General features: G+C 49.7%; 13 protein-coding genes across 13 annotated transcripts; 7 read left to right on the top strand and 6 right to left on the bottom strand.

Annotated features, from left to right (window-relative positions):
• Positions 1-344: 344 nt before the first annotated feature.
• LACBIDRAFT_304800 (uncharacterized protein) lies at positions 345-1589 on the top strand (the record flags this gene model as incomplete). Its single annotated transcript, XM_001885118.1, has 3 exons — positions 345-418; positions 484-629; positions 685-1589. 3 exons carry the CDS (start codon positions 345-347, stop codon positions 1587-1589), a joined length of 1125 nt encoding a protein of 374 aa, XP_001885153.1.
• Positions 1590-2056: 467 nt separating this feature from the next.
• On the bottom strand, positions 2057-2917 carry LACBIDRAFT_330759 (uncharacterized protein; the record flags this gene model as incomplete). The annotated part of the gene is made up of 5 exons (XM_001885029.1): positions 2057-2140; positions 2205-2330; positions 2408-2508; positions 2564-2633; positions 2738-2917. The coding sequence occupies 5 exons, from the start codon at positions 2915-2917 to the stop codon at positions 2057-2059; spliced, it is 561 nt and encodes a 186-aa protein (XP_001885064.1).
• Positions 2918-4013: 1096 nt separating this feature from the next.
• LACBIDRAFT_295075 (uncharacterized protein) lies at positions 4014-4985 on the top strand (the record flags this gene model as incomplete). The annotated part of the gene is made up of 1 exon (XM_001885117.1): positions 4014-4985. One exon carries the CDS (start codon positions 4014-4016, stop codon positions 4983-4985), a length of 972 nt encoding a protein of 323 aa, XP_001885152.1.
• A 225-nt stretch (positions 4986-5210) lies between these two features.
• LACBIDRAFT_330757 (GPI-anchored small secreted protein) lies at positions 5211-5898 on the bottom strand (the record flags this gene model as incomplete). The annotated part of the gene is made up of 3 exons (XM_001885028.1): positions 5211-5542; positions 5596-5805; positions 5856-5898. 3 exons carry the CDS (start codon positions 5896-5898, stop codon positions 5211-5213), a joined length of 585 nt encoding a protein of 194 aa, XP_001885063.1.
• A 350-nt stretch (positions 5899-6248) lies between these two features.
• On the top strand, positions 6249-7954 carry LACBIDRAFT_295074 (uncharacterized protein; the record flags this gene model as incomplete). The annotated part of the gene is made up of 6 exons (XM_001885116.1): positions 6249-6338; positions 6383-6475; positions 6626-7492; positions 7549-7710; positions 7882-7886; positions 7912-7954. The coding sequence occupies 6 exons, from the start codon at positions 6249-6251 to the stop codon at positions 7952-7954; spliced, it is 1260 nt and encodes a 419-aa protein (XP_001885151.1).
• Positions 7955-8179: 225 nt separating this feature from the next.
• LACBIDRAFT_304796 (MFS polyamine transporter) lies at positions 8180-10384 on the bottom strand (the record flags this gene model as incomplete). The annotated part of the gene is made up of 10 exons (XM_001885027.1): positions 8180-8236; positions 8291-8413; positions 8464-8557; positions 8606-8628; positions 8690-9024; positions 9078-9394; positions 9449-9554; positions 9610-9787; positions 9847-9964; positions 10017-10384. 10 exons carry the CDS (start codon positions 10382-10384, stop codon positions 8180-8182), a joined length of 1719 nt encoding a protein of 572 aa, XP_001885062.1.
• A 1733-nt stretch (positions 10385-12117) lies between these two features.
• On the top strand, positions 12118-16112 carry LACBIDRAFT_330754 (uncharacterized protein; the record flags this gene model as incomplete). Its single annotated transcript, XM_001885115.1, has 9 exons — positions 12118-12172; positions 12238-12441; positions 12500-12824; positions 13057-13113; positions 13400-13442; positions 13494-13968; positions 14017-15050; positions 15107-15893; positions 16066-16112. The coding sequence occupies 9 exons, from the start codon at positions 12118-12120 to the stop codon at positions 16110-16112; spliced, it is 3027 nt and encodes a 1008-aa protein (XP_001885150.1).
• Positions 16113-16485: 373 nt separating this feature from the next.
• Positions 16486-16938, bottom strand: LACBIDRAFT_304793 (uncharacterized protein; the record flags this gene model as incomplete). The annotated part of the gene is made up of 2 exons (XM_001885026.1): positions 16486-16547; positions 16602-16938. The coding sequence occupies 2 exons, from the start codon at positions 16936-16938 to the stop codon at positions 16486-16488; spliced, it is 399 nt and encodes a 132-aa protein (XP_001885061.1).
• A 275-nt stretch (positions 16939-17213) lies between these two features.
• On the bottom strand, positions 17214-18526 carry LACBIDRAFT_304792 (uncharacterized protein). Its single transcript, XM_001885025.1, has 8 exons — positions 18489-18526; positions 18307-18437; positions 18043-18252; positions 17898-17993; positions 17699-17842; positions 17531-17644; positions 17349-17474; positions 17214-17291 (listed from the first exon to the last, which is right to left on the bottom strand). Exons 2-8 carry the CDS (start codon positions 18373-18375, stop codon positions 17280-17282), a joined length of 771 nt encoding a protein of 256 aa, XP_001885060.1. The 5' UTR covers positions 18376-18437; positions 18489-18526; the 3' UTR covers positions 17214-17279.
• Positions 18527-20047: 1521 nt separating this feature from the next.
• LACBIDRAFT_295072 (uncharacterized protein) lies at positions 20048-21699 on the top strand (the record flags this gene model as incomplete). The annotated part of the gene is made up of 2 exons (XM_001885114.1): positions 20048-20578; positions 20624-21699. The coding sequence occupies 2 exons, from the start codon at positions 20048-20050 to the stop codon at positions 21584-21586; spliced, it is 1494 nt and encodes a 497-aa protein (XP_001885149.1). The 3' UTR covers positions 21587-21699.
• A 130-nt stretch (positions 21700-21829) lies between these two features.
• Positions 21830-23614, top strand: LACBIDRAFT_304790 (uncharacterized protein; the record flags this gene model as incomplete). The annotated part of the gene is made up of 1 exon (XM_001885113.1): positions 21830-23614. The coding sequence occupies one exon, from the start codon at positions 21830-21832 to the stop codon at positions 23612-23614; it is 1785 nt and encodes a 594-aa protein (XP_001885148.1).
• An 885-nt stretch (positions 23615-24499) lies between these two features.
• LACBIDRAFT_304789 (ankyrin repeat family protein) lies at positions 24500-26425 on the bottom strand (the record flags this gene model as incomplete). The annotated part of the gene is made up of 4 exons (XM_001885024.1): positions 24500-25119; positions 25165-25789; positions 25846-26010; positions 26060-26425. 4 exons carry the CDS (start codon positions 26423-26425, stop codon positions 24500-24502), a joined length of 1776 nt encoding a protein of 591 aa, XP_001885059.1.
• Positions 26426-26763: 338 nt separating this feature from the next.
• LACBIDRAFT_304788 (GPI-anchored small secreted protein) lies at positions 26764-27518 on the top strand (the record flags this gene model as incomplete). Its single annotated transcript, XM_001885112.1, has 3 exons — positions 26764-26806; positions 26860-27084; positions 27136-27518. 3 exons carry the CDS (start codon positions 26764-26766, stop codon positions 27516-27518), a joined length of 651 nt encoding a protein of 216 aa, XP_001885147.1.
• Positions 27519-27833: the final 315 nt, after the last annotated feature.

The following is a 27833-nucleotide window of genomic DNA, read 5'->3' as shown; positions in this document are numbered from 1 at the left end:
ATACTACTTAAGTACCACAGGAGGACCGCCCGAAAATACAGACAAGAGTCTGGAAATCGGCCATTTTAGTATAGCATTTTGCAGGATATTCGGGGGGGTCCTTCCACAGGCATGGGAACTCCGCCCTGCCAGTGCCAAGAGGTGTCAAGTAGTTGACGGCATTATGGCATAGGGTCACTTTGCTTCCTGTCAACTTCCTGTAAGTATGGATCTGACACCTCTTCCAGCCTCTTCCTCGTTTTCGTTATCAGCAGATCAACAACGCACAACACAGCACAACACTTAAACCAGTCCTTTGCGGTATTACTAATAGGTTTATAGATAGCAGGTTGTCGTTCGCCACCATGAGTGCCCCAGAAAAGATGGGCTTGCCAGTGTTGCACGGGTCGGTTAAAAACCTCGCAATTCGATTTCAAAGGTTCGTTCACATCGAGTTCAAGTTGATCTTCAAAGACGATATGATATGACTTTCATAATCCACAGGTCATTGAAGCTGGTTCTCACGATTCTTGTCGTCGTTACCGGTCTGTGGTTGATTGCGCACTTGTTGGCCATTAGCACCAGCCTTTCCTTGTTGGGGTATATGAGCGAGCATGGTCCAGGTGGTGTAATACCAGAAACACACGCTGGTAGATATTCAACGCTTGGAATTCGCACTTAGAAAACTGATTTCATTCACAAAAGCCCATGTCGACGCCCCACGAAAGCAAGTCGTCGTCAGAACGATACCTACCAACAGTGCCGGACTCGGCTCTGTGGTAGCGCAGTTACGAAGCAGCGCAGCGATCGCGACGATGCTGGGAGCCGATTTTTCAACATTTAGCGTTATCTCGACCCACCTCACGCAATATCGAGCGGCTTCACTCCTGAAAGTCGACCTCCTAGGGACAGAACTACCCAAGGGGTCGAAAGTCTGCTCTATCGCCTCGTCGCCCCACGAAGCTCGCACAGCAGAGCTGATGGGAAGTTGGTGCAACAACGTGACACACGAGGCATATGCCCAAGAATTACAGCAGCTGTGGAGCGACTGCAACCTCATCATAGACGACCGGGCATGGGACGTGCGGTACGACATGAGTAAATGCACGTGGAAGTGGGTCAAACACGTCTTCACTGCGCTCGGCCTCAAAAAGCGGCGGGGGGGAATCGGGCTGCACATCCGGTGGGGCGACATATCCGTCCAGACGCTGCCGCCCGAGCGATCCACGCCCGTAAATTTGGCGGCTCAAATGATAGCCAAGATGCGAGAATGCGGTGTGCAGGACGAGCTCAGCGTTTACATGGAGTGGCACAACGATACGATGCTCAGTGGCCTCGGCGAGCCGTACCGCCTCGTGGACTCGGGTGATTCTATCGACGATCTCCTTGATCTGGCTGCCAACCGGGTGTTGATATTAGATATCAGCAGCTGGACCGTGTTGGCGCACCAGATTGCCGAGGGGGGTATTTCCCTCGTCCCTAATGTTGAGGGATATGATGGGTATGCTATTCCCTGGGACGATAATGGGATGAATCGGGTCTTGCGATGGAATGAGTTGCTTGATATTTCATGCAATGAATTTTCCCTTCTACTTGACTCGGACTTTTAGCTTGCAGCAATGACTCCCATTAACTCTACACGAACTTTACGTGATTGCTATACCTCAAACTTTTATACGGATAGTCGAACTTTTATGTGGATGATAGCACAATCTTTTCTATGTACATAGAAGATCATGAACTTTTTGGAATGGAAACAAGCTTGTTCAAATAACTATTTTTAGGGGCCGTTTCAACTCCTTTCGAATCTAAGTCTTATAAGTGGAACAAGAACTCTGTTATTCAACTACTTAGCCCGGTATCCCTAATACTTTTCTGTGGCTGGAAAAGGGGTATTGATAAAAACTTGAATACGGAATCTATGGACACAAGAAAATACATTGGGGTTGTGCCCTCCCTGCCGTTCACACTTTCATACATGCAATTGGGTTGTTGGTTGCAGATTAACAAAAGAGCAGTACCCATGTTGTACGGCAATAAGGTACGAAGGAAGGAAGGTATGAATGACACGACTATATTAAATACACGGGATGAGAACGTTAAGCGGATCCGTCAACGTGTTGGCTGCTCCTGGAGGTAAAACGACAATGCTTTGTGACTTCTTGAATAATTCGTTCAGCAAGCGAGATGCCGCACACTCTCACAAAAGAAAACAAGCCACACACCTCGTCGTACTTGTCATACGGAGCAACGTTCCTCAGATCCCACGCAATCAAGCTACCACGCAACATAACCCCACTGAAACTATATTCCAGAACCTGCTTGGCAGCGACAGGTCCAATACCCATCGTCTGATGTCATCAAGAAGCCTGTGGGTAAGGTCGAAGGCTACACCTCCCGAACGGATGTAGGCGGCGTGCAAACACACTCCGGAAACATGTTGGTAGACCTCCATGAGCTTTTTGCACTCTTTAAAGAAAGGGGTGAGACCACTAACGTCCATGACGTGTGTGAGAATGGCCATGAGATCTTTTAGGTTGGGTAAGGTTGATTTGCGGTGATGCGAGAGCAGATAATGGCTTACGGTTAGGAATACATGTTATTTCGCCAAAGGGAACTCGGATCCATTGGGCATGGGCGGGCGCCTCGACGTTCTACCGCTAGCGAGTAGCAGAGCCCGTTCGTCACTGCAGTGGAGCTGATGAAAGAAGAGAAGAAGTGATAACATACTAATTGAAATGTAGTCAGGATGACTGACATCTCCACATTTGCTGCCCGACCGATGTCTTCTTTGAGTCGGTCCAAGGGTGTTCACACTCGCGTACATGCAATTGACGTGGATGGCGAGCTGGGTAGGCAGCAAGTAAGTAGGCAGTAGCGAGGGCGCGGAAAGGAGAAAACCCTGGGCAGGAAAGTGCCGAGGCGTGGGGAAAACCATGGGCTCAGGAATGCACCAGAGGGCATTCGAAAACCCTGGAAATGACCAATTTTCCGACGCGACGCGACACATTAGGTCACGTGACTATATAAACAGCTCTATCTGTGACGGTAACGGGGACCCCATCAAACGGAAGTCGAAGGTCCGACTCGGAAGCAAAGGCAGACCATGTCTTTGTCGGCAACGGTAGACACCGCTACGACGCCTACCCACACCCTCTTATCTATATGTCGCGTTAACGTCGCATGCACACTCCCCCTCACGTTTTGTCCCGTCCGTTTCGCCTCGTCTGGGAAACGTTTCTGACCTGTTGCATTATAGGTAAATGTATAAAACACACCTTGGAATCAATCATGATTGTCCTAGTCTTAGTTCGTCTAACCCGATAATTGTCACCTTTAGGCTAGGAGCAAACTTCGATGACGAAAAACACTCAACTCGCGCTTACAATCGTGTGCGAACCACGTTACTCAAAGAAGGTCAAAGCGAATCTCCTGTTTTGACCACGAGGACATGGCCAGGGCCATGGCCACATGTCAATTCACCAGCCACCATGGATTCTTTCCGACAAACCGCTTGATTTCCCGATTGGAACTTTGTGGGCGGCTAAGCGCGGTCAATGCGCGGGCCACTCGATATCAACGCAACGGGGTGACCACTGCGTCCGCTCTTGCTTCGATTGATTGATTGAGTACTACACTGGCAGTGGATGCCGACTTATGAGCTTTGTTTATTTCTGGGGGAACTTCCCTGTCTTGTTTCTTCGCGACAAGGCCTTCCAAGTTGACTGGCACAATTCTTTCTAGACATCTGCTGGGGCTACTAATGATTTTCAACTCTCACAAAAGGCGATCTTTCTGTGCGAATTTATGAAGTGTTCGATTTTTCTAATGGAACTTGGTCAGTCGTGGCCACTTTTTTGGGGAGTCGACAATGGCCCGGAGGCAAAGCCACAATTCTCGGAGACACAGCGAGTGTCCCCAGGCCACTATTTTCTTACGTGGCTTGACGATTTATGGTTCAACATTGTTTTCCAAGGCGGGTTCGGTAACCTTTAAATACCAGCAGCGCTTTCATTCTTCACCCACCAACTACAATGCTCTCTCCCATCCTCATCGCAAGTTCCATGCCTGCTTTTGACCTGCCACTCAACCACCCCAACATATCCACTCAGAGCGTTCATTTCTTCCCCTGCCCCTCTCCCGAAGAGCTGGCTTTTCGCGCCCCTCTCCCCCCCAACAATTCCCCGGCCTCTTCTAGTCCCACCTCTACCATGGGGTGGCTTCCTGATGCGACCGAGTCTAGCGACGCGCACAACGCGAGTGGATTAGAGGAAACTCCCGCTTCCTCCGTCACTGAACTGGATTCTTCCTCAGCCGCCATTTCGCTATGCCGCGGAGAGTGGCTCAAGGCGATGCAAAACTTCCCCTTCGCAGGGACCAGGGCGGGGCGTAAGAACTTGGTGGACGATGACCGCACCGAACGCTCCACCTTCACCTCCATTAGCGAGGTGAGCTTCATCCCGCTTAGGGCCGTGAGGCGGTCAGACCCATGTGAGGAAGGTGTTCGTGGAGAGGAGAATTTGAAGGAGGGGTCCACGGGCAAGCGTATCACTTGGCCTTTGTCGCGATCCATTTCCACCGCTTTCTTGAGGCGAAACACTGTCGGGGCCGAGAGCAACCCTGCGACTTCGTTGGAGCCTCTCCCATCACCCTCTTCCTCGATGTTTAGATTCGGATCTGTGAGGGGTGCTACTGTTCGCCGAGCCTTATCTTTACGCGCAAGGTCGGGCAGTTCTGCGATTCAGCACCTCGCTGAAACTCTTCCCATGAGTCAAGCGGAGGACGGAAAGGGGGAAGGAGGTGTTGCCAAAGAAGGTCATGATGATGACGATGAAGAGCTGGACGAGGCCACTGCTGAAGCCCAAAGGGTTGCAGAGACGATTAAGAAAAATTGGGAATTTGAGGAGTATACTCGAGAAGAGGTTTTTGAGCACCGCTTTTCGCGGTACTCTGATAGCTTCGACCCCGAAGCACTTGCCTCTGTTACTGACTTGCCGCAATTGTGATCTTATCAACGGTTTGGATATCTCGTGCTGCATCCTATGCCACCATGCCATCCTATTTTATTAACTTATGCTTATTTTTATCCCTATGCGTCTCTAGATCCAAGTTCATCATGCATTCCTACTTTATTCTAAATATGCCATTCATTTGCCGCAGCACTAGAATCCAAATTGAACTGTATGTAGTCCTCTTCGTACGCTGACAGTCTTGCCAATACATCAATTTACTCATGCGAAGATCATCATCATGAACCCCGAGATGACTGGCAGCCAACCCAAAAAATTCCAAGAGTCCACTCTCCCCGCCGCATTTCTACTCTGCGTCTGAGCCGGAAACAGACCCGTAACTGTGTAAACAGGAACCAGCTTGCGGTTATACGTTGTGGCGGAGACTACGGTAAGCGTCGTGCTCGTGTCATTCACCACCTTTCTATTGACTTCAACGCAAACCCCTGTTTTCTGCGAGGCTGCAAAGGTGCAATTCTGTTCCACGGCGTTGAATTTCCCAGAGTCATCTGGGCTGCTCATATAAACCCAGGAGTCTCCTTCAACAAACGTTGCTGAACGAACTTCAGTGATCATGACAGCGTAGTTTGAGTAGCTGAGTACGAACCTGTCTCCGTTCTGACGTTCGTAATAAGCGAGGTGGTCGGCGGCGAGGTATAAACGACGTTCAAGCTGCTTATAAGCTTTTGTTCGATGTATGTCGTCCCTCCATCTTGCCCACTGGCAGTGCCAATGGCGGATACGTTTACGCTCGCTCCTTGAGTTGGAAGGTTTGCTTTGGCCCGGTATATTGTTACATCTGCTGAAACGTAGCTTCCTGAAGGAAAAATAAACTCCATCTCAGAAAGAATCCGGGACTGAGCTCACCAAGAACAAAGAAGAGAAGTGCCAGCGGTTGGAGGGGGTTCATCACTGCGTAAGTACCAAAGGAGCCTTGGTTCGCATTTTATATGAAGAATCCAGCAAGGATGGGGTCGGCATCATATCGGACGAAGTGTGAGCTAAATTGTGATGCAGTGCTGTGCCAAACAAGTACCAAAAGACAACCATTGAACCAAACATCCGCGTCTCTTCAAATCAAGCACGTTCCGCCGGGTTCTAACTCTCGCCTCCTCAACTACTAGCAAAAGAGAAATTTCTGACCATTGTCCGACGTGATCGATTTTAGTGGCTAATATCAGTTGCAAGCTCGGCCGAAAATATTAAGTAAGCTTAACTCCGCTTACAAGTCCGCACTCAGTGAGCTTGAGATGATTGTCCATGTCAATTCCCAACTTGTTCCCAACTACAACCATTGCGATTGACGCTTCTCCAAATTTTTTCGACTGTAAACCAATTTTCCAATACCTGGTACGTTTTCCAAGTTCGCATCGCGTCATTTGTTGTCTGATCAGGTCGTTCTTTTGTTAGGGCATGCGGTTAGCCATGAGGCTGGCATGGCCACTGCGCATCGCGACGAGCCACTCTCCAAACGTATATATATGTCCGTGAGTCCAGGGCCACACGAGTGGCTAACATACCAGACATCCATGCCGCTTCGCAAACCACCCCGTCGTTCCTACTCCACCAGGTCATGTCCGAGTAATGCGTCGTCTCAGCACCCCCCATTTCGCTGGTCGGAAGACCAAACTTCAAAGGGGCTTCTTATCAGGATAAGGCTACGCCTTGGCCTCAAGGACGCCACTGGCTTAAAGGAGGTTTCGCCACTTTCTCTCGTCCAGCACCTACCGTCCCCAATATTAGCCCCCGAGATATATAGAGCAATCGTCGACGCTCTTGATCCTCAAGTTGACTTGGACACCCTCCTCACACTTGCTCCCGTGTCAAAGGCCTTTTATTCGGAAGCAATCCGGGCCATCTATTTCGATGTTGGCGGCGACATCTCCATGTCCACAAAGCGTCACATCGGTTTCTTAAAGAGCGCAGGCGAGAGTCCAAAGCTCGCGCGTCTCGTCAAACGATACCAGTTCTCAATGTATGAGAGTGACAGAGGCATGGCCTCCACGGTTTTAAACCTCCTCCAGAGAACCCTTCCTAGATTGATCAACCTGATCCATTTCTCCTTCACCGGCAATGGGGTAACCCCCGCGGGGCGGATTCTCCCGTTCTCCAACTACCACATGAAGAGCTTCTACTGGCGAGGCGTTCCAGCCGACGAGAAGGAAGTGTCAGCGTTCCTCCTCTGTCAAGAGTCCATAACCAAGGTCGACACAACATGGCACGATACACCACTCCACGAGAACGCGCTCCCATACCTTGAGCAGCTTCGGGGGCCGGTGACCACCGTTATTGCCTTCCTCCGCCCCAGGGGCAAGGTCAGGGTGTTGCATTGGATACCTGGCACGGAGGACCATCGCATTATTCTGGCTTTGATTCGAACCACGCTTCCTGCGTTCTCGTCCATCCGAATACTCTCTTTTGGGGGTGACGCCGTTGATATCTTGTTGTCTGGGATGATGAAATACCTTCAGTCGGTGGAAATTCTGGAATTGATCAGCGCCAAGGTCATTTCTTCTGTTCACTCACACGGCACCCATGTTCTCATATTTTTTTTATCAAGGGTCTCGACCTTCCAGGTGACGCCTGGCGGATTCCAAATCTCAGCGTACTTGTTCTTTCCAAAATGCGTGGTTGTATCTGTTCGGTGGTGGGTACCAACCACTTGCAAATGGCCAAGACGATGTTTGAGAAGAACCGTATTTTGGATCGAATCGACATCGTGGTACGTAATCATGGTCAGATAACTCTTGGAGAGCGTGACCTTATGTATGAGCGTTGGTCGCGGTATTCTTTGGAATCTGCCATTGTCTCTGGGGCGGAGGCTCTGGCGTGGAAGTACTCATCATTTGCGAAATAGCTTGCAAGAGTAGATGACACGCCGATGATAGTATAGTTATTGTATGTAATATTAAATTTAAACAAGTCCGACAACGTCCGTCCGCATCAAGGTATCTATCTATCAATGAATGCGGTGGTATAAATAATGCAATCTGCGCGAGAATAAATCTAGTTACATAACATATTCCCTTAGTATTCCTGGTGAGAGGACAAGGATTCCAAGCGCACGCCGGCGTAGTCGCACAGGGGCCTGACGTTTTCAGATGCTCGACTTTGTCTCAGTCATTGAAGCCGCGACCCCGACTCGTGTGGGGTGTTTGATAAGTGATTTCGCATAGTTAGTTCAGAGTCGGTTATGGCTTCGCCCCCATTTTTTCTTCCTCTTCTAATTCTTTGGCGATGACGAGATCCTATGGTGAATTATGAGCATACCTCCAAGAGACACGCTAAAAAACGGGGCTTACAAAGCAAGGTGCAAAGCTGCTGCGGCCGCGAATCCATGCACCATACTTGTAAAAGAGGAAGGGCGCGGGGACGAACAGGAGGCCCAGGAGACCGACGAGGGTACATGCCCAATTGACGCCGAGCTGGATAGTAGGCGTAAGTTAAGGAAAGTCGCGTTCTAAAGGTGACGTACGTTTGTGAACATCTGGGTTGTAAAAAGGGGGAAAGCGGCCGCGATGGCAGATCGGACCATGGTGTTGGCGGCGAAAGCGGAGGCGCTGTATTGTCTAGATGCGAGTTCAACAGGATATCGATGAGATGGGAGGTGGACTTACAGATATGTATCGACCAAGAAGCTCTGTAAAAGGGTGATGGTCGGTCAGCGATGAGCAAGTTGAAAAAGAAGGAAGGAAACTGACGAGGAAAGACACGAAGATCAAAGCGATCGCAGCGCCAATAGCAATAGTGCTGAGACCTGGGACGTACCAGGGGACAGAGGCATACTGCCCAGTCCAGCCTAGCCAGAAGATGCCGATGACCAAGAGTGAGCTTCCCAGCATGGCGCCATAGAGCCGCTCCTCCGGAGGCGGAAAACCTTTCCATCTTTTGATGAGCTGAGGGTAGTGTCGAGAGAAGACCCAGTTAAGGAATGCGCCTATGGTAGTTCCAATACCGATACCGATGAACATCAGACCATCATGGCCGGTAGTGAAGTGGCGAATCGTAATGAATATAATGGGGAAGGCTTGGAAGACTGCCGAAGATAGTCAGTAATGAACTCCGAACGGAAAGGCAGGAAAGACACACGAGCATAGAGGAGGCCGTAAACAATGGATAGATATATTGTAATGAGGAAGAGAATGGGCTCCATGAAGAGCATCTCAAACGGACGAAAAAGGGTTCGCTTAATGACACCCCAAATCGACCAGTCCTGGTTCTCATGCTCTGCGTACAAGTCCTTGTACTTGACAGGATCTTGCTTGCGCAACCGCTTGGCCTTCTTGAGAAGAATAACTGGGGCGTATGTTTCTGGGAGAGTTGGAATCATGATGGCGGTACAGACACCAGCGAATATCATCATGACCCAGAAGATCCATCGCCACGAAGCGTGACTTTGGACAATGCTGATAAATGACGTCAGCGTCAAGAGTTTTAAAATGGGTTATCGGGGGACGTACAACCCAGCGACGATAGGACCCAAGACCGGGCCAAGGAAAACACTGGCAGTGAACATACTCATTGCCGGACCTCTTCCCGCAGCTGACCAGATATCAGCGACAACGCCTGACCGTGCCAAGATCAATGCGACGTTCTAATAGATATCAAGAGGGACACTTACCACCACAGTTCGTCACCGGTGCGACAGCAAAAAAGCCTACGAAAAATCGAGTGACGAGGAGGGTTTGCATGTTCTTCGCGAGCCCTTGCCCGAGATGGAACAGGGTATACAAAGTCATAGTGATGATGAAGATAGGTCTTCTCCCAACGAGCTCACTCCCCGGTCCCCAGAACATAGGCTGGATGAGTGATTATTAAGGTTAGGTGTTTTTAGAGCCTGAATGAGAATCGCACGTACGCCGAACACGTAACCGAGCAGAAAAACAGTTGTGACGAGGTAAGATACCTCCTTGGAGGTATGAAACTCCTGCATGATTCGAGGCGCAGCGGAGGACGGTGCTGAGGATGCGAAGGTTCTACGTCACAAGTTTATCAGCCTATGAAAGTGTAAAAGAAAGCAGGACTCACACGTTGACCGTCATTATAATACAGACCACCGTGATCATCCATTTCCTTCGTATCGACCAATTTTGAGGATTATGTGGATCGTCCGGGCCATCCCAATTCGCCATGTTGGGGTCTCGCTCAGGTGGGGGCAGTAAAGAGGGTACGCCCCCCAAAGGGGACTTCGGACGGGGTTCACGTGGATCATCCCCGCCATATCGTTCGATGTCCTCCTCTTCCCTTGCGAGTTTTTCGTCTAGGGGCGATCCGACGCTTGGAGGTCGCGATTTGGAGGTGTCTTGGCGCGATGGATCGATGACAGTGAAGGAAGACCGAGGGGTGTTTTGCACGCGCGTGTTCTCCGCGGTGGGTTGGTCAACGGACTGCGACATTGGATTGGTAAACGGGCGACGATGGAAATTATTGAGATCTTGTAAGTTTATGTATCCTCAAGATCCTCGGCTTGTTACTTTACCCGGCCTTCCGGAGAAGACAGTCACCTTTCTTCAAATCTCCAACGATTTTTGAGATTATAAATGATCGACCGGTGACCGACCACACGGAGTTTTGGAGCATGCCCATGCGCGTAATCATTCTTCAGTCAAATTAGGGCTGCGCAAAATTTATGTAGTTGGGGTGAAACACTCACATTTTAGACGCTTATAGGACAATTCAAAGCTTTTCATACACGAAGAACCTCGCAGCGGAGGTCGAGGGAGTTGAAGAAAGGCAAAAATTTGACTGACGTGATTTGTCAAGTCGACCAAAGTTCGACACAGCCACTCTGCAAATCTTTCTAGAATATCGACATAATAATCTTCCTCTAGATCTTTGATGCGAACGCAGCAGTGGTCTCCCGCGGATCTAAAACACACACATATAGGTCGGTCAGTACTCAGTAATCAATAAATTTTCTTGACGTCAGTACCAAAAATATGAACTACTGTGTCATGAAAAATGTTGTCAACGGCGCCGTTTCCGTAGGGCAATAAATAAGCAATACATACATACCCAAGCGCAATGGAACCATCGACGCTGACTCAGACGTGAGTCTGAATAGGTTGTTGGAGCCCAAAGACAGAAGCCCTTTTTACTTAGTCCTAACCAAGTCCTAACATACGGCAACCGAAAGGGCCCTGGAAGTACTTAGTCTCTCCTAGACAGACTTCGATATATGTGAAGTCGTACCTTGGTTCACGATATATGAAAGTGATAAAAATCTGATCATGTAGTAAGTCCTTTCAAAGAAGTCGGCCGGGGCTTCAGGCAAAGAATGAACAAAACCCTGTAAAATGACGCTCGTACCAACAAAAGAACGTCTGAGGGACTTGGAGGATTGCGGGCTAATAATATGACGTCGGTCAAACGTCGGTTGGTTCAAAATATAGATTTGAAATCTCTTTGGTAAAAATTTGAACGCAATCACATTGTAGAATCGCATTCACCTAATTATAAAGGTGGGTGGTAACAGTAAGTACATGTGATTAGTGATGGCGGATGGCACGGGAACCTGCAGGAAGAAGGTTAATATTTATTGGAGTTTCATATAAAGAAAAGGAAACATTAGTCACATCGAATTCATTTTTGCCAAGGTTGGTTCAGTTGTAAGAAGGAGTTGAAGCGAAGGGTGTGCATTGATCGATATTGAACTGAAAGTAAGTTGTAACTCCGACTCAACGTCGGATTGAGCCGCTGCCAAGTTGGCTGCACCGTTTCTGCGGCACGAAGCACTTCACAAGTTCATGATATCGATTCAGTCAATCATGCTTCGGTCTTGGAGAAACTTTCCGCGTCTCTAGTAGTACATAGTAAGCTTCATCTTTCTTTTCTACTCGTTGATATTGATCGGAGTCATATACCAAAAGTCCTGGTTCGCGGTGTTCGCAGGAATACTTATCGTTATCACGACGCCTCCAACCTTACCATCATCATTCCCGACGTTGACGGGTGTTTTGTTAGGGAAGTCATCAATGCATCAACACGTACTCTCAGGAGCATCTGCGGCAGCAACTCAAGTACACCTTCGCTCACATGGAGCTTTAAGCTACTGATGGGCATTATAATTTATGGGTTTTTTGCATAAATACCCCCTTCAAACACCGATGTCGCTGGCCCACGAGTCATTATGAAGTCCTTACCAAACGTCCTCTCAACACTCATCTGCTTCTTTCTTCTCCTTGGTGTGTTCTGCTACACAGTTTCACCGGTACCATTGTAGTCTAACATTTCCCTCTGATCATGACAGCCAGAGCGGATGTGACGCTGTACACGGTTGAAACGGCCTCAACCAACTATACCTCCCCACTGGGAACCCCGACTATCGCTCCCATTGGGGTCGGAAAAGACGGGGCGACCACGTATGCTCAACAAGTTCTCTACAGCAGCGTTGAGGTTGTGTACAGCACCCCTCCAGTGACTACAACCCTCACCGACGTCAGAACTGCTACAGGTAAGAAACTTCCCCTCACCGCTCTCCCTCAATGACTAACACTGCACACCTTGTCTAGAAACATTCGTTGAAGCTGCGTCATATATCTTCGTCAGCTACGCGGACGGCTCCAATGGAAACAACCCTCAGTTCAACGGGTACGAGTCGAACTGCACAATTTCGTCGGAAAACAAGACGGCGGCTTGCGTGCAAGTTATCAAGGATATCATCAACCAGACCACCACGACGTTCACTACGGCAGTGACGTCCAGCTACACAGGGAGGCTGGTCCCGGTTGCAACCCTCACTGGGACCTTGACGCCGCCGAAAAGCGGTGCGAGTGGGCGTGGAGAGTGGTCCATTGCTACTTTCATTTTTGTGCTGGTTGCTGCTGCTGGGATGGGGTTGGTGATTTAGACTTTCTTGCTCCCGCCTTGTCGGTCGTTGGAATCCTTTGCTTTCTTGCCCCCCGTGGTTGCCCGGTTTCGGCTCTGTGACTCTCCTCTCCAACGATCGATTTGTACAATGATCCATGACTCCACCTGACCAAGTTCTTCCGAGTGCCTTTTTCAGCTGGCGTACTCCCGTGCTTCCAAGGTTTGCGGGGGATATTCTGCTACTATTGGTAGTATATAGACTTGAAATCGACACCTTCCACTGTAAAAGGGGCTCTTGCGAGGTCCCATTCAAATCGTTAGTGTTCAGGGCTGTAACCATAACCCTAGTGGCTGTACATGAACACCTGCACGTCACCAGCACCTCCCCAGTGACTCCTCAGCCTCTCCTGCCCCTTCTCCTACCCGCATTAACAGTTCAAACTGCTTCAAATGTTGCCAGACACTTGAACGTTACCCAATTCTCACCTCGAACTGCCCGAAATCATCTAGAAGCACCACGAAATGTCCCATGACACCCACAAGGCCGATCAGATAGCATTTCACTTTTATACGAAGCTTTTCTACGTTCTGAATGATGCTAGGGCGACTTCTGAGCCCAGAACTCAGCCAAAGGTTGATAAATGGGTGCGTGCGTTTGTGTTGTGCTACGGTGTGCTGTGTTCAAGACCCGCCTAGTTCAACCTTGAAACACCAGACTCGGATCTCTTTACAAAGGAGGCACGAGAGCCCTACCGCAATATATCTCTTTCAACACCCCCAGGTCCTCCACCACTCGAAATACAGGTCCTACTGTCGATACCCGAGTTCACCAACAACAAAGTTCTCGTCTATATCTCACCCGACTCTTCTCGGATTCGAATTGAGCCCACTCCACGGTTCATACTTTTGGAATCATGGACATTGGCGTTTACCGCCCATTCAGAGGGCGACGATGATGGCGTCGACGTCGCTTTGCCCACCATATACAAGCACGGTATACCCCTCTTCCGCAGTCTCTTCAGCTTGCTGAGGGTCTTGCCCACCTGGAAGCTGTATAAGCGCCTAAAGAGACGCACAGGTGGCATTGTTAGGAACGGTCACCTGGGCATCCAGCTGCGTGTCCGGGCGAGCTCGGAATCCGAGTACGACGATACTCAGATCATGTCATTCAGTAAGTCGTGCTTCTGCGCAGATAATTCCAAATTAAAACGTCATCCAGATACGCGTCGCCTGCCATCTGCACTCCCAACGCAATCCTACACCTTCTCCGCAGTGCCCCACCCCCTTGGCTCACTCACACTCTCCACTGTTTACCTTGAAACACCCAACTTTCAGCTCGACGAGCTCGAGTCCCTCCTCTCCTCACGCTTCATCTCCCTCGACCTTGGCTTTGTGCCAACACTCACCAAGAACCACCAACGCGACTCTATCACGGGTTCCCTCCCCAGCAGCAGTGGCATCCCCTCACGCTCACCCCCCAAGCCAATCGCAGAAGGAGGAATAGACAGGTTCATCCTCCCTGCCCTCGGGTCCAGCACCAGTTTGCCGCGGAACACCGCAATACCCATGCGGACCAGCTTGTCCACGTCAAGCAACCCCCACGCACTCCCACCGCCGTCCGGGCTCGCGGTTACCCGTCTACGTAGGGAGAGCCTGAACTCTTCCTCATCCTCCGACCTCCCATCCATACCCTACCCTAACCCCTCACTGTCATCCCTATCATCTTCCCCATCCTCAGGGCCTCTCCCCATCAGACGGCCCAACATCAATCCTGTGCACCCATTCAAGTCAAACACGATTTCTTCTGCATCAGGCTCCTCGCCGTCTCTTTCCATCAGGCAAGGCGTCGTTGGTGGAGGATCTCCGCTCTCATCGTCTGGCCACACGCGACAAACGTCGTCTCCTGCCCCTCGTCTCCCTCCCTCCCCAATCGGAGGCGCGTTTGCGTTTGGAACGAATAAGCCGTCTCCGTCGAGTTTAGGCGATAAGCGGAGTACGAGTAGGAGTGGGAGTGTGGGCGACAGAGACCGGACGAGGAGCATGACTGGGTCTGGGGAGGGTGAGGATCGCCCCTTCCCTCCGAGGAAGAGGTACTCTAGCAGTTTTGGGCATCGATATGTCGGGAGTGTGGGGAGCGTGAGTACTGGGGGTGCCGATGGGAATGGAAGTGGGAGTGGGAGGAGTACGCCGGCTGGTGCTGGTGGTTTGGCGTCCGAGTTGATGCAGAGGGAGAGAACGCACAGTGCGGTTGGTGTGAGTGTTTTTCATTTTATTGGGTTGCTTTTCCGTGCTAATTTGTTCCTTCCCAGAGTGTAACGTCGTTTTTGAGCAACACGACGGACGATGATGATATTTCGACGTTTGTGCAAGACATTGACTCGCGTAAACCTCTCAGCGGGCGAGACAAGGAACGGGAGAAGGATAAGGAGTCGCGACGTGCCCCAGATACGCAAACACAGGGTGGTGCTGCGGATGCGAAAGGCAAAGAACGGGAGAGGCCGAGAGAAGTTCCAATGAGGAAGGGAAGCTCGACTGGGAGCTCGACAGTCAGAGCATGGTCGGGCCATTCCAATGACCCGGATTCGCCCTCAACGAGCGGTTTCACACCAGAAAGAAGGGGTTCGACTTCTCCTCCGAGATCTGCATCACCCACGTCCGTCGCTGCCTTGACGTCTGTGTCTCCTGGACGTGGGCCCATGTTGACGAGCCAAGGAGAGGTTGACGAGAGGTTGAAGAAGATGAATGAGACGTTTATGAAGAGTCTCGAGGGATTCAGTGGAAGCTCGAGAAGGAAGGATAGGAAGAGGGTACAAGACGATGCTAACGAACAGCAGCAGCAGCTACAACACAGACGGGCAAACACAGTCCATGAACCTACGTCTTCCAGAGGTGGGACTATCGCTATTGCTGGGCGAGGATTAGGGCTGGGAAGAGCGCATGATGTGGATTCGGTACACTTCAGAAGCAGAAGAAGTCCGAGTCCTAGCAGCGCTTATTCTCCTGGACGGGGGAGGGGGCGGGATGGATCTTTGAGTCGTAGCACGGGGTCTGAGGAGGTTATGGGCAAGATGGAGCTGTATGAGGAACGAAGGCGGAGTGGGTATCAGTCGTAGCTACGACGGTGGGGCGTTGTAGCTGTGACAATGGGTGCGTCTCTGAGATGGCCATTGATGGAGCGGGCGCCAGGCTGACCCTTTTGAGGTCTCTTTTCCCGATGCGGGCAAATATGTTGCATGTTAGATATTGGTATGATGTATTGTATTACCAGTATGTTTCCTTCGGATTTACATTTTACGACGAAGATGGACAGAATGAGTATATATTACATATGTGGGGCTTGCCAGCCAGCGCCTTGTAAGCTGTATCTCCAAACTAGATTTCTGCGAGACGTTTCTCGACATATGTTCTCCACATCACTAAACCATTAATACATAAAGCGAAGTCGAAATGATGATACATGCCGTTGCGCAAAGGCTTATGAGGTGTAACATGGGGGCTCCGAGGAGGGCAGTGGCTCCGCTTGTCGCACTTGACGTCGGCAGGGGATGAGTTGAAGTAATCGTGAAAATGGGCACAACCGTCCCACTAACAGTGGTCGTGGATGGCGTGGCGGTTTGGGACGGTGAAGCCGTGTTGTAGACGATTACACACGTCCCCAACTCGTCCGAACCGAAAGTGCAATTCTCCTTCACATACCCATCTTGTCCAGACACCGTTTGTTGTATGCCAGAAGGACCAGCGACGGTGTTACTATGTAAGAAGATCATCATAACTTAGTACGTTAAGAGGAAAATCAAAACTGACCATATCCAGTGTCGAGTTTTGAGATGACCGTCGAAGTGGAGGTTGGATTGGTGACGACGACGAGGCTGTAGATGATCTCTTCAACTACCGTTGTCGCGCCTTCTGTGTTCACGCCTCCGATGTAGAAATTGGTAGTTGCGGAGACGATGGGCGTATAAACACTTGAGGTTGTCGTTGGCATTTCTAAGGCTGAAATACCGTAGATTGTGATTTGAGAATGTGCTACGTCGACTGTCGTCAAGTTGGCCCTCCAGTCTTCAAAATTTACAGTGAATTTTTTACCAAGTTCAGCGAGGAGGATCACCAACAGTGCCCAGAGATTCCAAACGGCCGTCATTTTAGCGGCCAGTACGCCAACAATGTCGAAGGAAGAAGCCAATGGTGTTGTGTTGAGGAAGTGATGGTAGAAGCGCTCGATAGCTGATCATTGGAGATAAGAAATGAACGTTGAACGAGCGCTGTGACATAAGTATAGCACAAGTTGAATACAAGGACATGCCTCACCGCCAAAGCTTACGCCCGTTTTCATAACGATAAGTATCAATATGGGAACAATTCCAAACAACCCGACGGTTACCCTGGTGGATGAATGTTTGAATGCTCATATACGACTTCCAAAACTCATCACAAAGCAATCATCATTCAGACACGATTACTACAACACAAGGGATTAATCAATTACACAGCGGACTTTAACGAAAACGCAATAATTAGCACAAGTGCATTTCGAAAAGTGATCCTACTCACAGTGGTAGCATTGGCGGCAGTTGACTCATCCAACTTGTGCTTGTGGAGTCTGAGGAGTTTGTGTTTGCGGTGCTTGCGCGCATTCTTTCCGTGCTTCCCGTTCTTCCTGTGCTTCCTATGCTTGCGCTAATCCAAAACAAGTCAGATGATTATCAGATCCCCGTGTGACACTATATACGTACGTGCTTCTTCTTGGGGGTACCTGACGCCGACGCGGATGGGGTAGCGGGTTCCGGGTCACTTGTGGAATTGGCCTTCAAGTTGGAGGGCGTGGTCTCCTCGACTTTGGTGGCGTGCTGGTTGCGGGATTTATCAATGGCTCGTTTTTTTCGTTAGGAATCACAACGTACCTTCTTCTTTCCGAGTCCGAAGAGAGAGAAAGGCTCGGGCTCTCGGGCGGCCAGAGCAGGAGAGGCCTCAGTTGAGACGGTGGTGGGAGGAGCAGGGTTCTCTTGGGGAATCAGAGCTGCTTTCTTGGCACCCTTGCGGCCGTGCTAGATATGCGAGCATCAGTTATCTGAACCAAAGATATTATTTGAAAAGACGTACGCGGCCCTTGCCGTGCTTGCGGTGCCTCCTTCCCCCCTTGCGGTTGCGGTGTCCTCCATGACCATGGCGGAAGCCCTTCCCTTTGTGATGACGGTGCTGTTGGACAATGAATAACCTTCCAAAGATAATCTCTGTAAAAGCATACCTTGCGGCCGCCGGTGGCGAGAGAAGCTCCAGGAGCACCAGCGCCGGGACTCTCTGGGGTGGGGGTCGTTTCCGTTGGGGTCGTGCTCTCTTGGCGAGCAACGAGCTCATCTTCCCAGTCGAAGTCACGCGCGTCAAGGTCTTCGGTCTCAAACATGCGGGTCTCGAGATCGAAAGACTCGTCACGCTCAGCAAGGTCGGTGTATGAATCCTGCAACGATGGTTAAGACAGTGTGACTAATGGGCATGAAGGAGAAGAACTTGCCATGGGAAGGGCCATAGCTGTGGCGCCGAGGGCGAGAGCAATCAAAGCAAAGCTGGTTGAGGAACGCATGATTTATCGTAGATCGTAATAAGTTGAGTGGAATGAATGAGAAAGGGTCCGGCCCTAGTTGTCTACAACAAGGAGTAAGTACCAGAACATTCAATTGAACCCAGTGCGCTCACCGTTTGTGAGTTGTGAGGATGAGGAGGATGCACCAGGCACTCTGCAGAATCGAAAGTGGGGCTCATGGCCTTTATATCTTCGCCCGCACTGCCTCGAGGCGTTAAAATTACATGACAATTTTGAATTCGCCGATCTGTTGGCCGATAAGCCCACCCGGTCATATCCGTCCGAAACTGATGGTTTATCCTGGAAACGCTCCACAAACTTGTCGACTGGGGCTGTGACGGGCTGTCCGCAGGTGCACAGATTCCAGCGCCCAGACATAAGGCGTTTACACATTACGCACACGCAGTGAGTGTGGTCGTTCTTGGCTGGCGAAATGCTGCGAAGTGGTGTTATCGGAAGTCCGCCGAGGACCTCGTGAATAGTACTCGTGTCGATCGACTAAGCTCCCTGTCGTCGATATATAATTGATGCTCCTGCAATCGGAAGTACACACGTACATACGTACAAATCAGATAATAATCTCTCTTGTAATTGTCGCAGGTGCCGGAGTGATTAAAAACCTCGCAGATACTGAAATGAATCGCCAAAGTTACTAAATACTAACTGATCACGGAACTCACCTAATTACCAAAACCCAGAAGCATCTCATATAATGCTGGATGGAGTAAATGTGCTGCTCTCCGCTGGACCAACGCATACCGGCAATCATGGAGGAAGGCGAGGCGCAGTATCAATAATATTAATAGACATTCTCGCTAGTGCTGGGTTAGATTGATATCGGCCGGTGTTAGTAACGTTAGATTGGTTTGGGCCCCTGCGCGAGGTTAGATACTTGTGTTAGTAACTGTGAGATACCCCCGTGGGAATATTTTTTCCACACAGTTAATAACGTGTTAATAACATAAATATGGGGTATCTAACATGTTAGAAACATGGTGTGTGTATGTCCATGGTTATTCAATAGGGGAGGAGGGAGCAAATTTATCGTTGTGTTGAGACTATGCTGCTAATATATGTTGAGAGTCAGAAGTTTTTTAGGGGCTGTGCACACCTGTGGCCAAGCAGTGGTCAACCAGCTGCCAACCAGCACAAAAATCAAGCCAATAACCTGACTCTTTAGCAGAATTCCCTCCCTTTTCAAAAAATCAGGCAAGCCTAACAGTGGACCCTCAAGGTGTGTCGCACAAAAACTACTATTGCCCCCCATACTGATATAGGGTATATCACAGTATATCACATCGCATTTTGGAGCCCCCCTTGTTAGATATGTTACTTACATGTTACTAACGTGTGATATACCCCCATGTTACTAACATCCAAGTAACAAACCCTGCACTAATTCTCGCTGCTGAGGAAGGTATTATTCTTATCAGGAGAATTCCAAAGATATATGGGCCTACCAAGGGCCTACGGCGCGCCGCGTGTGCGCCAAAGCGTTTGGACTGGGTTTGCAAATTTGATCGACGAGCATGCATATGCAATCAAGGGTCACAGTCTCATCTGTCACAATCACAATTTGCCCAACAACCGACATCGATATCGAGTGCTCAGCTTACCGTGTGGAAACACCTTATAGTTCCACCTTCATTTCAGCGAGAGGCGCGTGTCCACTATGAATCTGAATCCAACATCATCGCCCACCACAGGCATATCCACGATCTCCACATTGCCCGACGAGATTCTCCAATTAATAGTCGACGACCTTGACAACCTCTCAACTTGCCAACTGAGCATCACCTGCAGAAGACTCCATTTTTTTGCCCTACAGATATTTTTTGAACGCAATGGTCTAGGGAGTCTTGGGGAAGGAGTTTTTTCGTGCTCGAATCCTCCCAGGGAGGCGATTCAAGCTGCGAGGGTCGCTTTGTTCGTTCAAAACCTATTCGTCATCGACTTTTGCTTCAGCGAGGATTTATCTCGGCTTTTTTCGGACTCTATCAGCTTGCGACGCCTGATATCCCGTGTCTCTCCAACCAAGCGCGTTACATTGCGTTTTAAAGACACCTTCACCCAGGGAAATATTGACGTTCATGGATGGGAAAAAGAATTTACTAGTCTATTGGACACGATTATGGAACAACCATGCGAGGCCCTGGAAGTGATGGGAGGGAACAGTCTTCCTGGATTTTATGCACCAACCAACGTAAGATTTCCACTCATTGGCCTGAACACCTTTGACGTCAATCAGAACGCGAGAATGCTCACTCCATACCGACCGCCGGCGAATGTTGACAATACACATAAGATTTCCTTCCACTCAGCCATTCTCTTTACTTCGCCCTTTGTTTTCTGGACCACCGCTACTCTACAGGCTCGATCCAATTCAATCACTACGCTTTCATTGGTGTTTGCAGGGATCTCCTGGCACATCTGGTGCGGAATTGTAGCACTGAAATTTGACAACCTCCAGACGCTGCAACTCCGTTTCACGGACAACCCGGGAGAACGCTCATATTCTGCAAACCTACTCAAATTTCTTTCACGTCATCCAACAATCACTTGTCTGACCCTTTCTCGCGATTTCGTCCCACCCCCTCCCCCCCTCAATGCGACGATCCTCCCTCTTTTATCGAAGCTTACAGCACATGCGACTTGCGTTGTGTGGCTTATGAGTGGGCCCAAGAATTCATATCCACAACTCAAGTCGGTGGAAGTCACCTCCGAACAGCTGCATCGAGGATATTATGTCCCTTACACGGCCTTTCAGGTTGACGGGGCTCTCAAATCACTCGCCTCCGATCCCCATGACCGGACAATCATTCTCAGCTTCTTTTCTCGAGAAGGTTTGAAAGTATGGTTTCAAAAACACATCGACAGAGGCGACGCTTCTCTCCTCGCGTCCCTTCACAACCTCAAGCGCCTGGGGTTGAAATTCAATCCGTGCGATATTTTCAAAGAGAACCCCACAGATATATTCCCGCGCTGGCTTGCTTTGTTTCCTGGGCTCGAGCAAGTTGTTTTTCAGGACGATTTGCAGGCGCTCAGTGAGGTTCCAAAGATGGAGGAGTTTGTCACTTCTGTGATCCGCGGGAGTCCTGCTTTGAAGAGCGTCGCTCTAGGAACCTCTGTGGCGGCTTTGAGAGGGGACGACGATGTTATCCACATTTCCCGCTCTCACAACGATGTACAAATCGCGTGGCGGGGCTTCTAAATCAATACTTGAATTTATTTACATAGCGTTTGACCCTCGTCCCCTTCTCCTTTGTAAACAATATTTTTGATTAGGCGGTGATCTTTTCTTTTTTTAAAAAAAGTTTATTTCCTCTTTCGTGCCACCATCACCGTCATCGTCGGACAATCACCCCCAAGCCTCGAAAACAACCACGGAAAGCACTTCAAGAATCAAGATAACAAAGCGACATACTATCGCTCCATTCACTAAAACTCGGTCGCAATGAGTCGAAACATTATGCCAACTGCCAGTGTCCACCCAAAACAGCCATGCAAAGCGACCAACCAAATAGATTCACCATATGCATCCAATCTCCACACCAATTATACCCCTACGGAATCAGAAATTCCCCAAATCAAGGAGTTTTTGACCGATCCGCTCAAACGTTTATCTAGCCTTGACGCTGAGATCGAAAGGGTACAATCAATTCTTGATGAGCTACGGCACGAGCGTTGTGCTCTAAGTGATGAGATCGAGGCTCATCGAGCGCTGATCTCTCCTATTCGCCGAATCCCCTTCGACGTGCTCGGGGAGATCTTCGTTCATTGTCTCCCTGATGGTCGCAATGCCGTCATGAGCTCTCGGGAAGCTCCGATTTTGCTGGGTCGCATCTGTAGCGCGTGGAGGTCTATCGCACTGTCAACCCCGCGGCTTTGGGCGAGCCTTCACATACCGACACCTATGGAGATCTCTGAAACTGGGCAAGTCCTTGCTCAGCCAGAACCCACATTTATTGCCAAGATGGAGAGGCGCTGCGAGGGGGCACGGGAATGGATCGGCCGTTCAAGAGAGAGCCCCATCTCCATCTCCATCTGCATTCCAACGCACGTCTATTCTTACGAATTGCAACCCTCGAGCATGAAGACTTTTGAGGTTGCAGTAGCGCAGATACTCGCTTCCAGCCACCGATGGAGAAAAGTCGATTTTAGGGCAACGAAAGACTCATTTACTCGTCTCCAACAGCTCGCAGAGGATGCTGTACCACTGCTAGAATCTCTGGTGATCGCCGGCGGGTCTCTGCGAGCATGGGATCCGCTCGCATCAGATTCGAGTGGGCGCTGGACGAAATTCTCAGGTCTTCTGTCAGCTAGGAAGTTGCGGAAGCTTTCCTTATCGTATCTCAAAGAGGACCTCCTCTCATTGCCAGTGCGTTGGTCGCAGTTAACTCACCTCAATTTGGACCTCGACATCCCAGCCAAATTCGGAAGGACTTCGAGGGGTCTCAGGTATAGCGATATTATCAAAGTGTTGAGGAGATGCCCACTGCTTGTGAGCTGTGGCTTGAGTCTGGAAAGCACAGCATTTGACGTCCTCCTACAACCCGATCACGAATTGCCCCTAGCCGAATACACCCTGACACTCCCCCTTCTGGAGAACCTTCTTCTCAACCTCAGCGGCAGATGGGATGAGTGTCATTTAAAGCATCTCGATCTTCCTAGACTCCGTCATTTCGAGATTAAATTTCAGGAAACGTTCTCCGGCAGTCAGGCGAGTCGGCCCTCATGGGTACCCTTCCTTTCGCGTAATGGTAACTCTGTGAAGCAATTGATTATAGATATCCCTTCATTGACTCGGGATGAACTTATTGGTTTCCTCGAATCGGTGCCACTCCTTATCCACCTCCATGTCAGCAGCGCCTCCAGTTCTTCATCTGTCGTCGATCCCGAAGTCATTGATCGCCTCACTGGCACTCCTTCCGCCGAAAATCCCGATTGTCTGTGCCCTCTGCTTGAAGAACTTCAATGCAACGGGACACATTGCGCAAGTTTTTCCGAATCCCAATTGTTGTCTTTGGTGCAAAAGCGGAGTGATACTGAAAAGGGTGGACTGCTGAAACGAGTAGACGTCACGTTCCATGATCGCCGCGAGCCAAAGAACTTCGATAAATTCCTTGATTCGCTTATTGGGAGCGGGATGAAAGTTTCTCAGCGGAACCAAAGCGGAACTTCAAGGCAGGCGCCGTCATTCACCCTGAATCGAACAACATCAAGCTATCTACTGTTATAAATATCAAATACGCAGAGTGGCCGTTCCCCTTCGGACGGTCAGGATCTGGAGGGGACTCCAGGTTCGAGGTATTTTAATTTTAATTAGTATTAGTTTTATTTACAAAAGACGGTGAGCCAAGAGGTCAAAAATGAATTATTGAACGAATTGCAATTTTCCTTGTCTAGAATCGAGGCGGCGTCTACCAACAAAGACATACATTCATATTACAACAAGTCGTTCCGATATCGGCCGTTGAAAATCATATTACAGTAAGTTGCCAATTGGCAGGGGCTGAAACAAAGAAGGTTTTCCATCCTCGAGATCCTTTGTCTGGGAGTCGAACCCAGCTCTCACCCCATGCCACGGATTCATTTTACATATGCAGGCGCGTACTTGCCGATGTATGTACTAACAAAGACATATTCATCAACAAGTCAAGCGCGTTCTTGACGAAAACCGAATAATCGGGGGAGAGCATCCAAATGAAGCAACGAACCTTTTCAAGAGAGGGGGTGTGATGAAGCTCAGAGATTGCACAATTCCAAAAAAAAATCCCATGGCATACGATGTCAGTTTTCGTTTGGGATTCGAACCCAGTTTTGGTCCCCCACGGTGAAGATCGTCTCGGTTCGGAGGTGTGCTTACCACTGAACTAACAAAGGTATGTTTTGTACTTGGTCAAGCGCGTTGTTGACGAAGAATCCGTTGCAGCGAAATAGGTATGAGAAAAAAAGAAATTGGCTTGAATGGATAGTATAACTGAAGTAGTCTTCGTCTGAGGGCGGACTCGGTGTAATTAGACATACATAGAGATAAGTTTGTCTTCGCTACTAGAAGAAAAATCTGCCGACTATGCTGGATGTATTCAAGAATCAAACTCCCTTCTTGGATAGACCCACACGCCTAATAATCCATACCGGAATCATCATCATCATCCCCTTCCTCTCCCTCATCCTGCTGCATTGCGATGGACGCCTGAAGTGACCTTAACAAAGCCACATCACCAGGAGCCATCGACCCAAAACCACCTCCAAACGCAGGCCCACCCAAAATGCCACCCGCCGCACCCAGAAAACCCCCCATCTTCCTCTTCACGAGCCCAAACTCCAAATCGTTGGCGCATTTTGGTAACCGCCTGAAACTATCGTCTGTCTCATTTTCATCTTCGTACAACTCCTCGAACGTCCCATCAATCAAACTCGAGGCCTCCTCTGTGCTATTGACTAGCGCATCGATTGCGTATTCCACTTTACCGCCTTTTCCAAAGTAGAAGGCCGCGCTCGTGTCTCGATACGCCAAGGCTTGAACGTCTGAGATGGTGGGTGCTTTGTTGACATCGCGGAGAATGATGTTGAGAGCCTTGAACAAGTTTATGAAACCGAAGTAAAATGTCTTGGTCATGTTCGCCCGAACATGCTCTGGGATGCTATCAAACTGGGGCGGGAGTAGGTCGTCCAACAGCTCCCCTACACGGAAGAGGGGGGCGCAGTCTCGCATGACGTCGGAGCAAAGCGCAGATTCATCTACGCCAACTCAGCTTGATTTTGTGTTTCATGGAAAAAACTCACAATCAAGCCGGAATCTCATTCTTGGGGATAACCACCCATCCGTACACTGATCACACGTGCACCCCCATTTCTTTTTTTCAGCATAGGTTTCGTCGCTCATCCCCTCAGGAAACACCCCCAGCGCGCGTGTCAGCATAGCCTGCACCGCTAGCTGCTCACCCGAGTACCCGTCCCACTGCTGCAGCAGCGTTTCCGAGAACTCACGCTCCGAGCGCATGGTCTCGTCGATCCTCTCAAGCGGCGTCATGCCTTCCTTATTCGCATAGTTGTTCAAATCAGATGCAGCGCCCAATTCGAGCAGGGTGCTAACGGCGGGGGCGTTTCCCTGCGCTGCGGCTAAATAGAGCAGAGTGAACCCGTCTTGGTCCTGTTTGTGGATCAAGTTTGAATCAACAGCGTGGAAGGATCTGATGGCATTGGGGACTTCCGAGCGGGGGAGGTTGATGAGAGCGAAGTGTAGAGGAAATGCTTGAGCCTGGTCGGTCGCTGAGGCTGGACCAACCGATTGAGTGAAGAGGGCTTCTGCACTTTCTGGATCTGCGTCTGCGGAAACGCTGCGTGAAGGATGCGAGGGGTTTGGAGAGTAGCCGAAGAAGGATGTTCGGCCGATCCTGCGGAAATGATTCTACGAAAAGGTGTCAACATAGTCGCTTGTACGTATCACAGATGGTAGAATCTCACCTTGCGGAGGAACGAGATCTGTCGATTCTGGATTGCCTTCCACTCTTCTTGCGAGGGAGGCTGGTTGCTGGGAGTGGGCCAACAGATAACGGTATCGGAAGGTCCAACATGGTGGGATGTCAAGAATTGTTTCAAAATCCAAGACCCCACCCCTTTGCCCCTGTACTTTGGCAAGGTCAGATGAGGCAATAAAGCAAGATAAATTGGAACGTACAGGGTCGTTGACGTTGATATCCTTGATATAAATGAGTTCTCCAGTGTTTAACTCCTCGCCCCAACACCCCGTGCCACTACGGTGACCCTCACTGATCAAGAAAGGTTTGACCTTACCGAACTTGTCGAAGAGAGCAACAGAGAACTGATGCATCTCGTCGCTCTCTTCGTCCATGACGTCGAGGAATTGGCCTTTGCAAAATCTCCGCAAGATTTTTACGGCCTCTATGGATGCCACGGGGCCATGATGGGCAGGATGCGTGGCCATTACTGTGATGATTTTGAGAGTCTGGGGATTCTCGTCGTCGTCCTGAACGTTGAAAGAGACATGGCAGTCATTTGGGTGAATGTCCATGGCAGTTGGCATGGTGTGTGCGGTTTCAGTTGCAAGCGCCAGATGAAACTATTCCCTCGATTAGATAAGATGCCAGATGAAGACATGTTTTCAGAACTCCTTTTTCTCCTTCTTAATCTATGAAAACGCTTCAAGTTCTCGGACCTGATGTTTGCAGTGAGAGTTCGAATGATATGCCAGTGGTTGCCTGTGAAGAAGGGTGATAAGATTAGATTTGCCACGTGCCTGCTGATTTTTTCCCCTGATCATAAATTTGATAAAAAAAGCGTCAGAGCGAGTTCAAACGTTCACGTTCACATTCGATCTTCACAATTCAACGTTCGACCTAGCCCAGGACTAGCTGGGGGGATATGAAGGCCTTTAAGGCGTTTCTCGCAACCTGCTCACTCGTCTGTGAGTCACCACAGCTTAACAGCATATCCATGCGTTGATTTGAGTCTTACAAGGTGGCATTTTTGCCTTGGACGTTACGCTGTATGGCGTTGAAGCACCTCAGCCTGTCGGGAACTTTGCCACGACTGTCAGCGCTGGTACGGTGCTTGGAGCTTCGCCCATAGGCGTTGCAAATGATGGCGGGACGGTCTACGTTATAACTGAAGTTCAAAGCTTGATGGTCTATCAGAACACGCAAACTACCCAAACCGTTCTGAGCACGCCCACAACCATCACCTGTGAGTCCTTTTGTTTCATCATCTTGCCCTTCGATTCTCAAGTGATTCCAGATAATTTTAAGGCAGACTCCACGAAAGTAGAACAGGACATTGCAGTCACGTTCTCTGGAGTAGTGGGTCTTGGGCGCGCCTCGTGTTTACTTGATGGAGACGGCGGTGGGCAGTGCGGTGCAGAGATTATTGCGGATTTGGCTGGCGTCAACAACCCTATGACGGTTCTTAGCACGAGCTACACAGGCAAGGCACAACCGTTCTTCACCCTTAACAACGTCCAAACACGGGGTATGTCTTCTCTGGGAGACTGGAGCTTCTCCGTCCCATCCCCAGCGAGCCAGACAACGCCTCGAGCCACAAATTCGTCTGGTTCTTCTTTCAGGCCTCGGGCAATGTGGTTTTTTATGTGGACGTTCTACGTGTTGTACGCCTTGTTTTAATGGATAGGGTCGTACCACTCGAACTGCCTCATGGCAGGGATTGAACCCACCATCAGGCGGAGATACTCAGACGCCTTGCTCTCTCAAAATCGTTCATTTTTAATGAACCCCTGACCCGCTTTCAAAAGATGCCTTCCTCAACGTTACTGACCTCCGGACCTTTGAAGGGCCAAGTCCACATGGGCGCCAGTTGCCCGTCGTCGCTGTTGCGTTACTATACGAAGTCAAAATCTTCTCCACTTCTTGGGCTGATCTTTCGACTCTTACCCAGGGTTCATCGTCTCCGGATTATTTGGAAGAGTCGGACAGTTTCAT

This window comes from Laccaria bicolor, genomic scaffold, assembly GCF_000143565.1.
Source record: "Laccaria bicolor S238N-H82 LACBIscaffold_29 genomic scaffold, whole genome shotgun sequence".
NCBI lineage: Eukaryota > Fungi > Basidiomycota > Agaricomycetes > Agaricales > Hydnangiaceae > Laccaria > Laccaria bicolor.
This window is presented reverse-complemented; position numbering and strand designations above follow the sequence as displayed.

What these genes read in the sequence shown, in the direction of transcription:
- LACBIDRAFT_304792 (XM_001885025.1), bottom strand. Translation starts at nt 18,375, where the DNA reads ATGCGTTCCTCAACCAGCTTTGCTTTGATTGCTCTCGCCCTCGGCGCC. An exon ending in CAGCTATGGCCCTTCCCATG is followed by an intron (nt 18,253 to 18,306) that starts GCAAGTTCTTCT and finishes CCATCGTTGCAG; the next exon opens with GATTCATACACCGACCTTGC. An exon ending in GTACCCCCAAGAAGAAGCAC is followed by an intron (nt 17,475 to 17,530) that starts GTACGTATATAG and finishes GTTTTGGATTAG; the next exon opens with CGCAAGCATAGGAAGCACAG.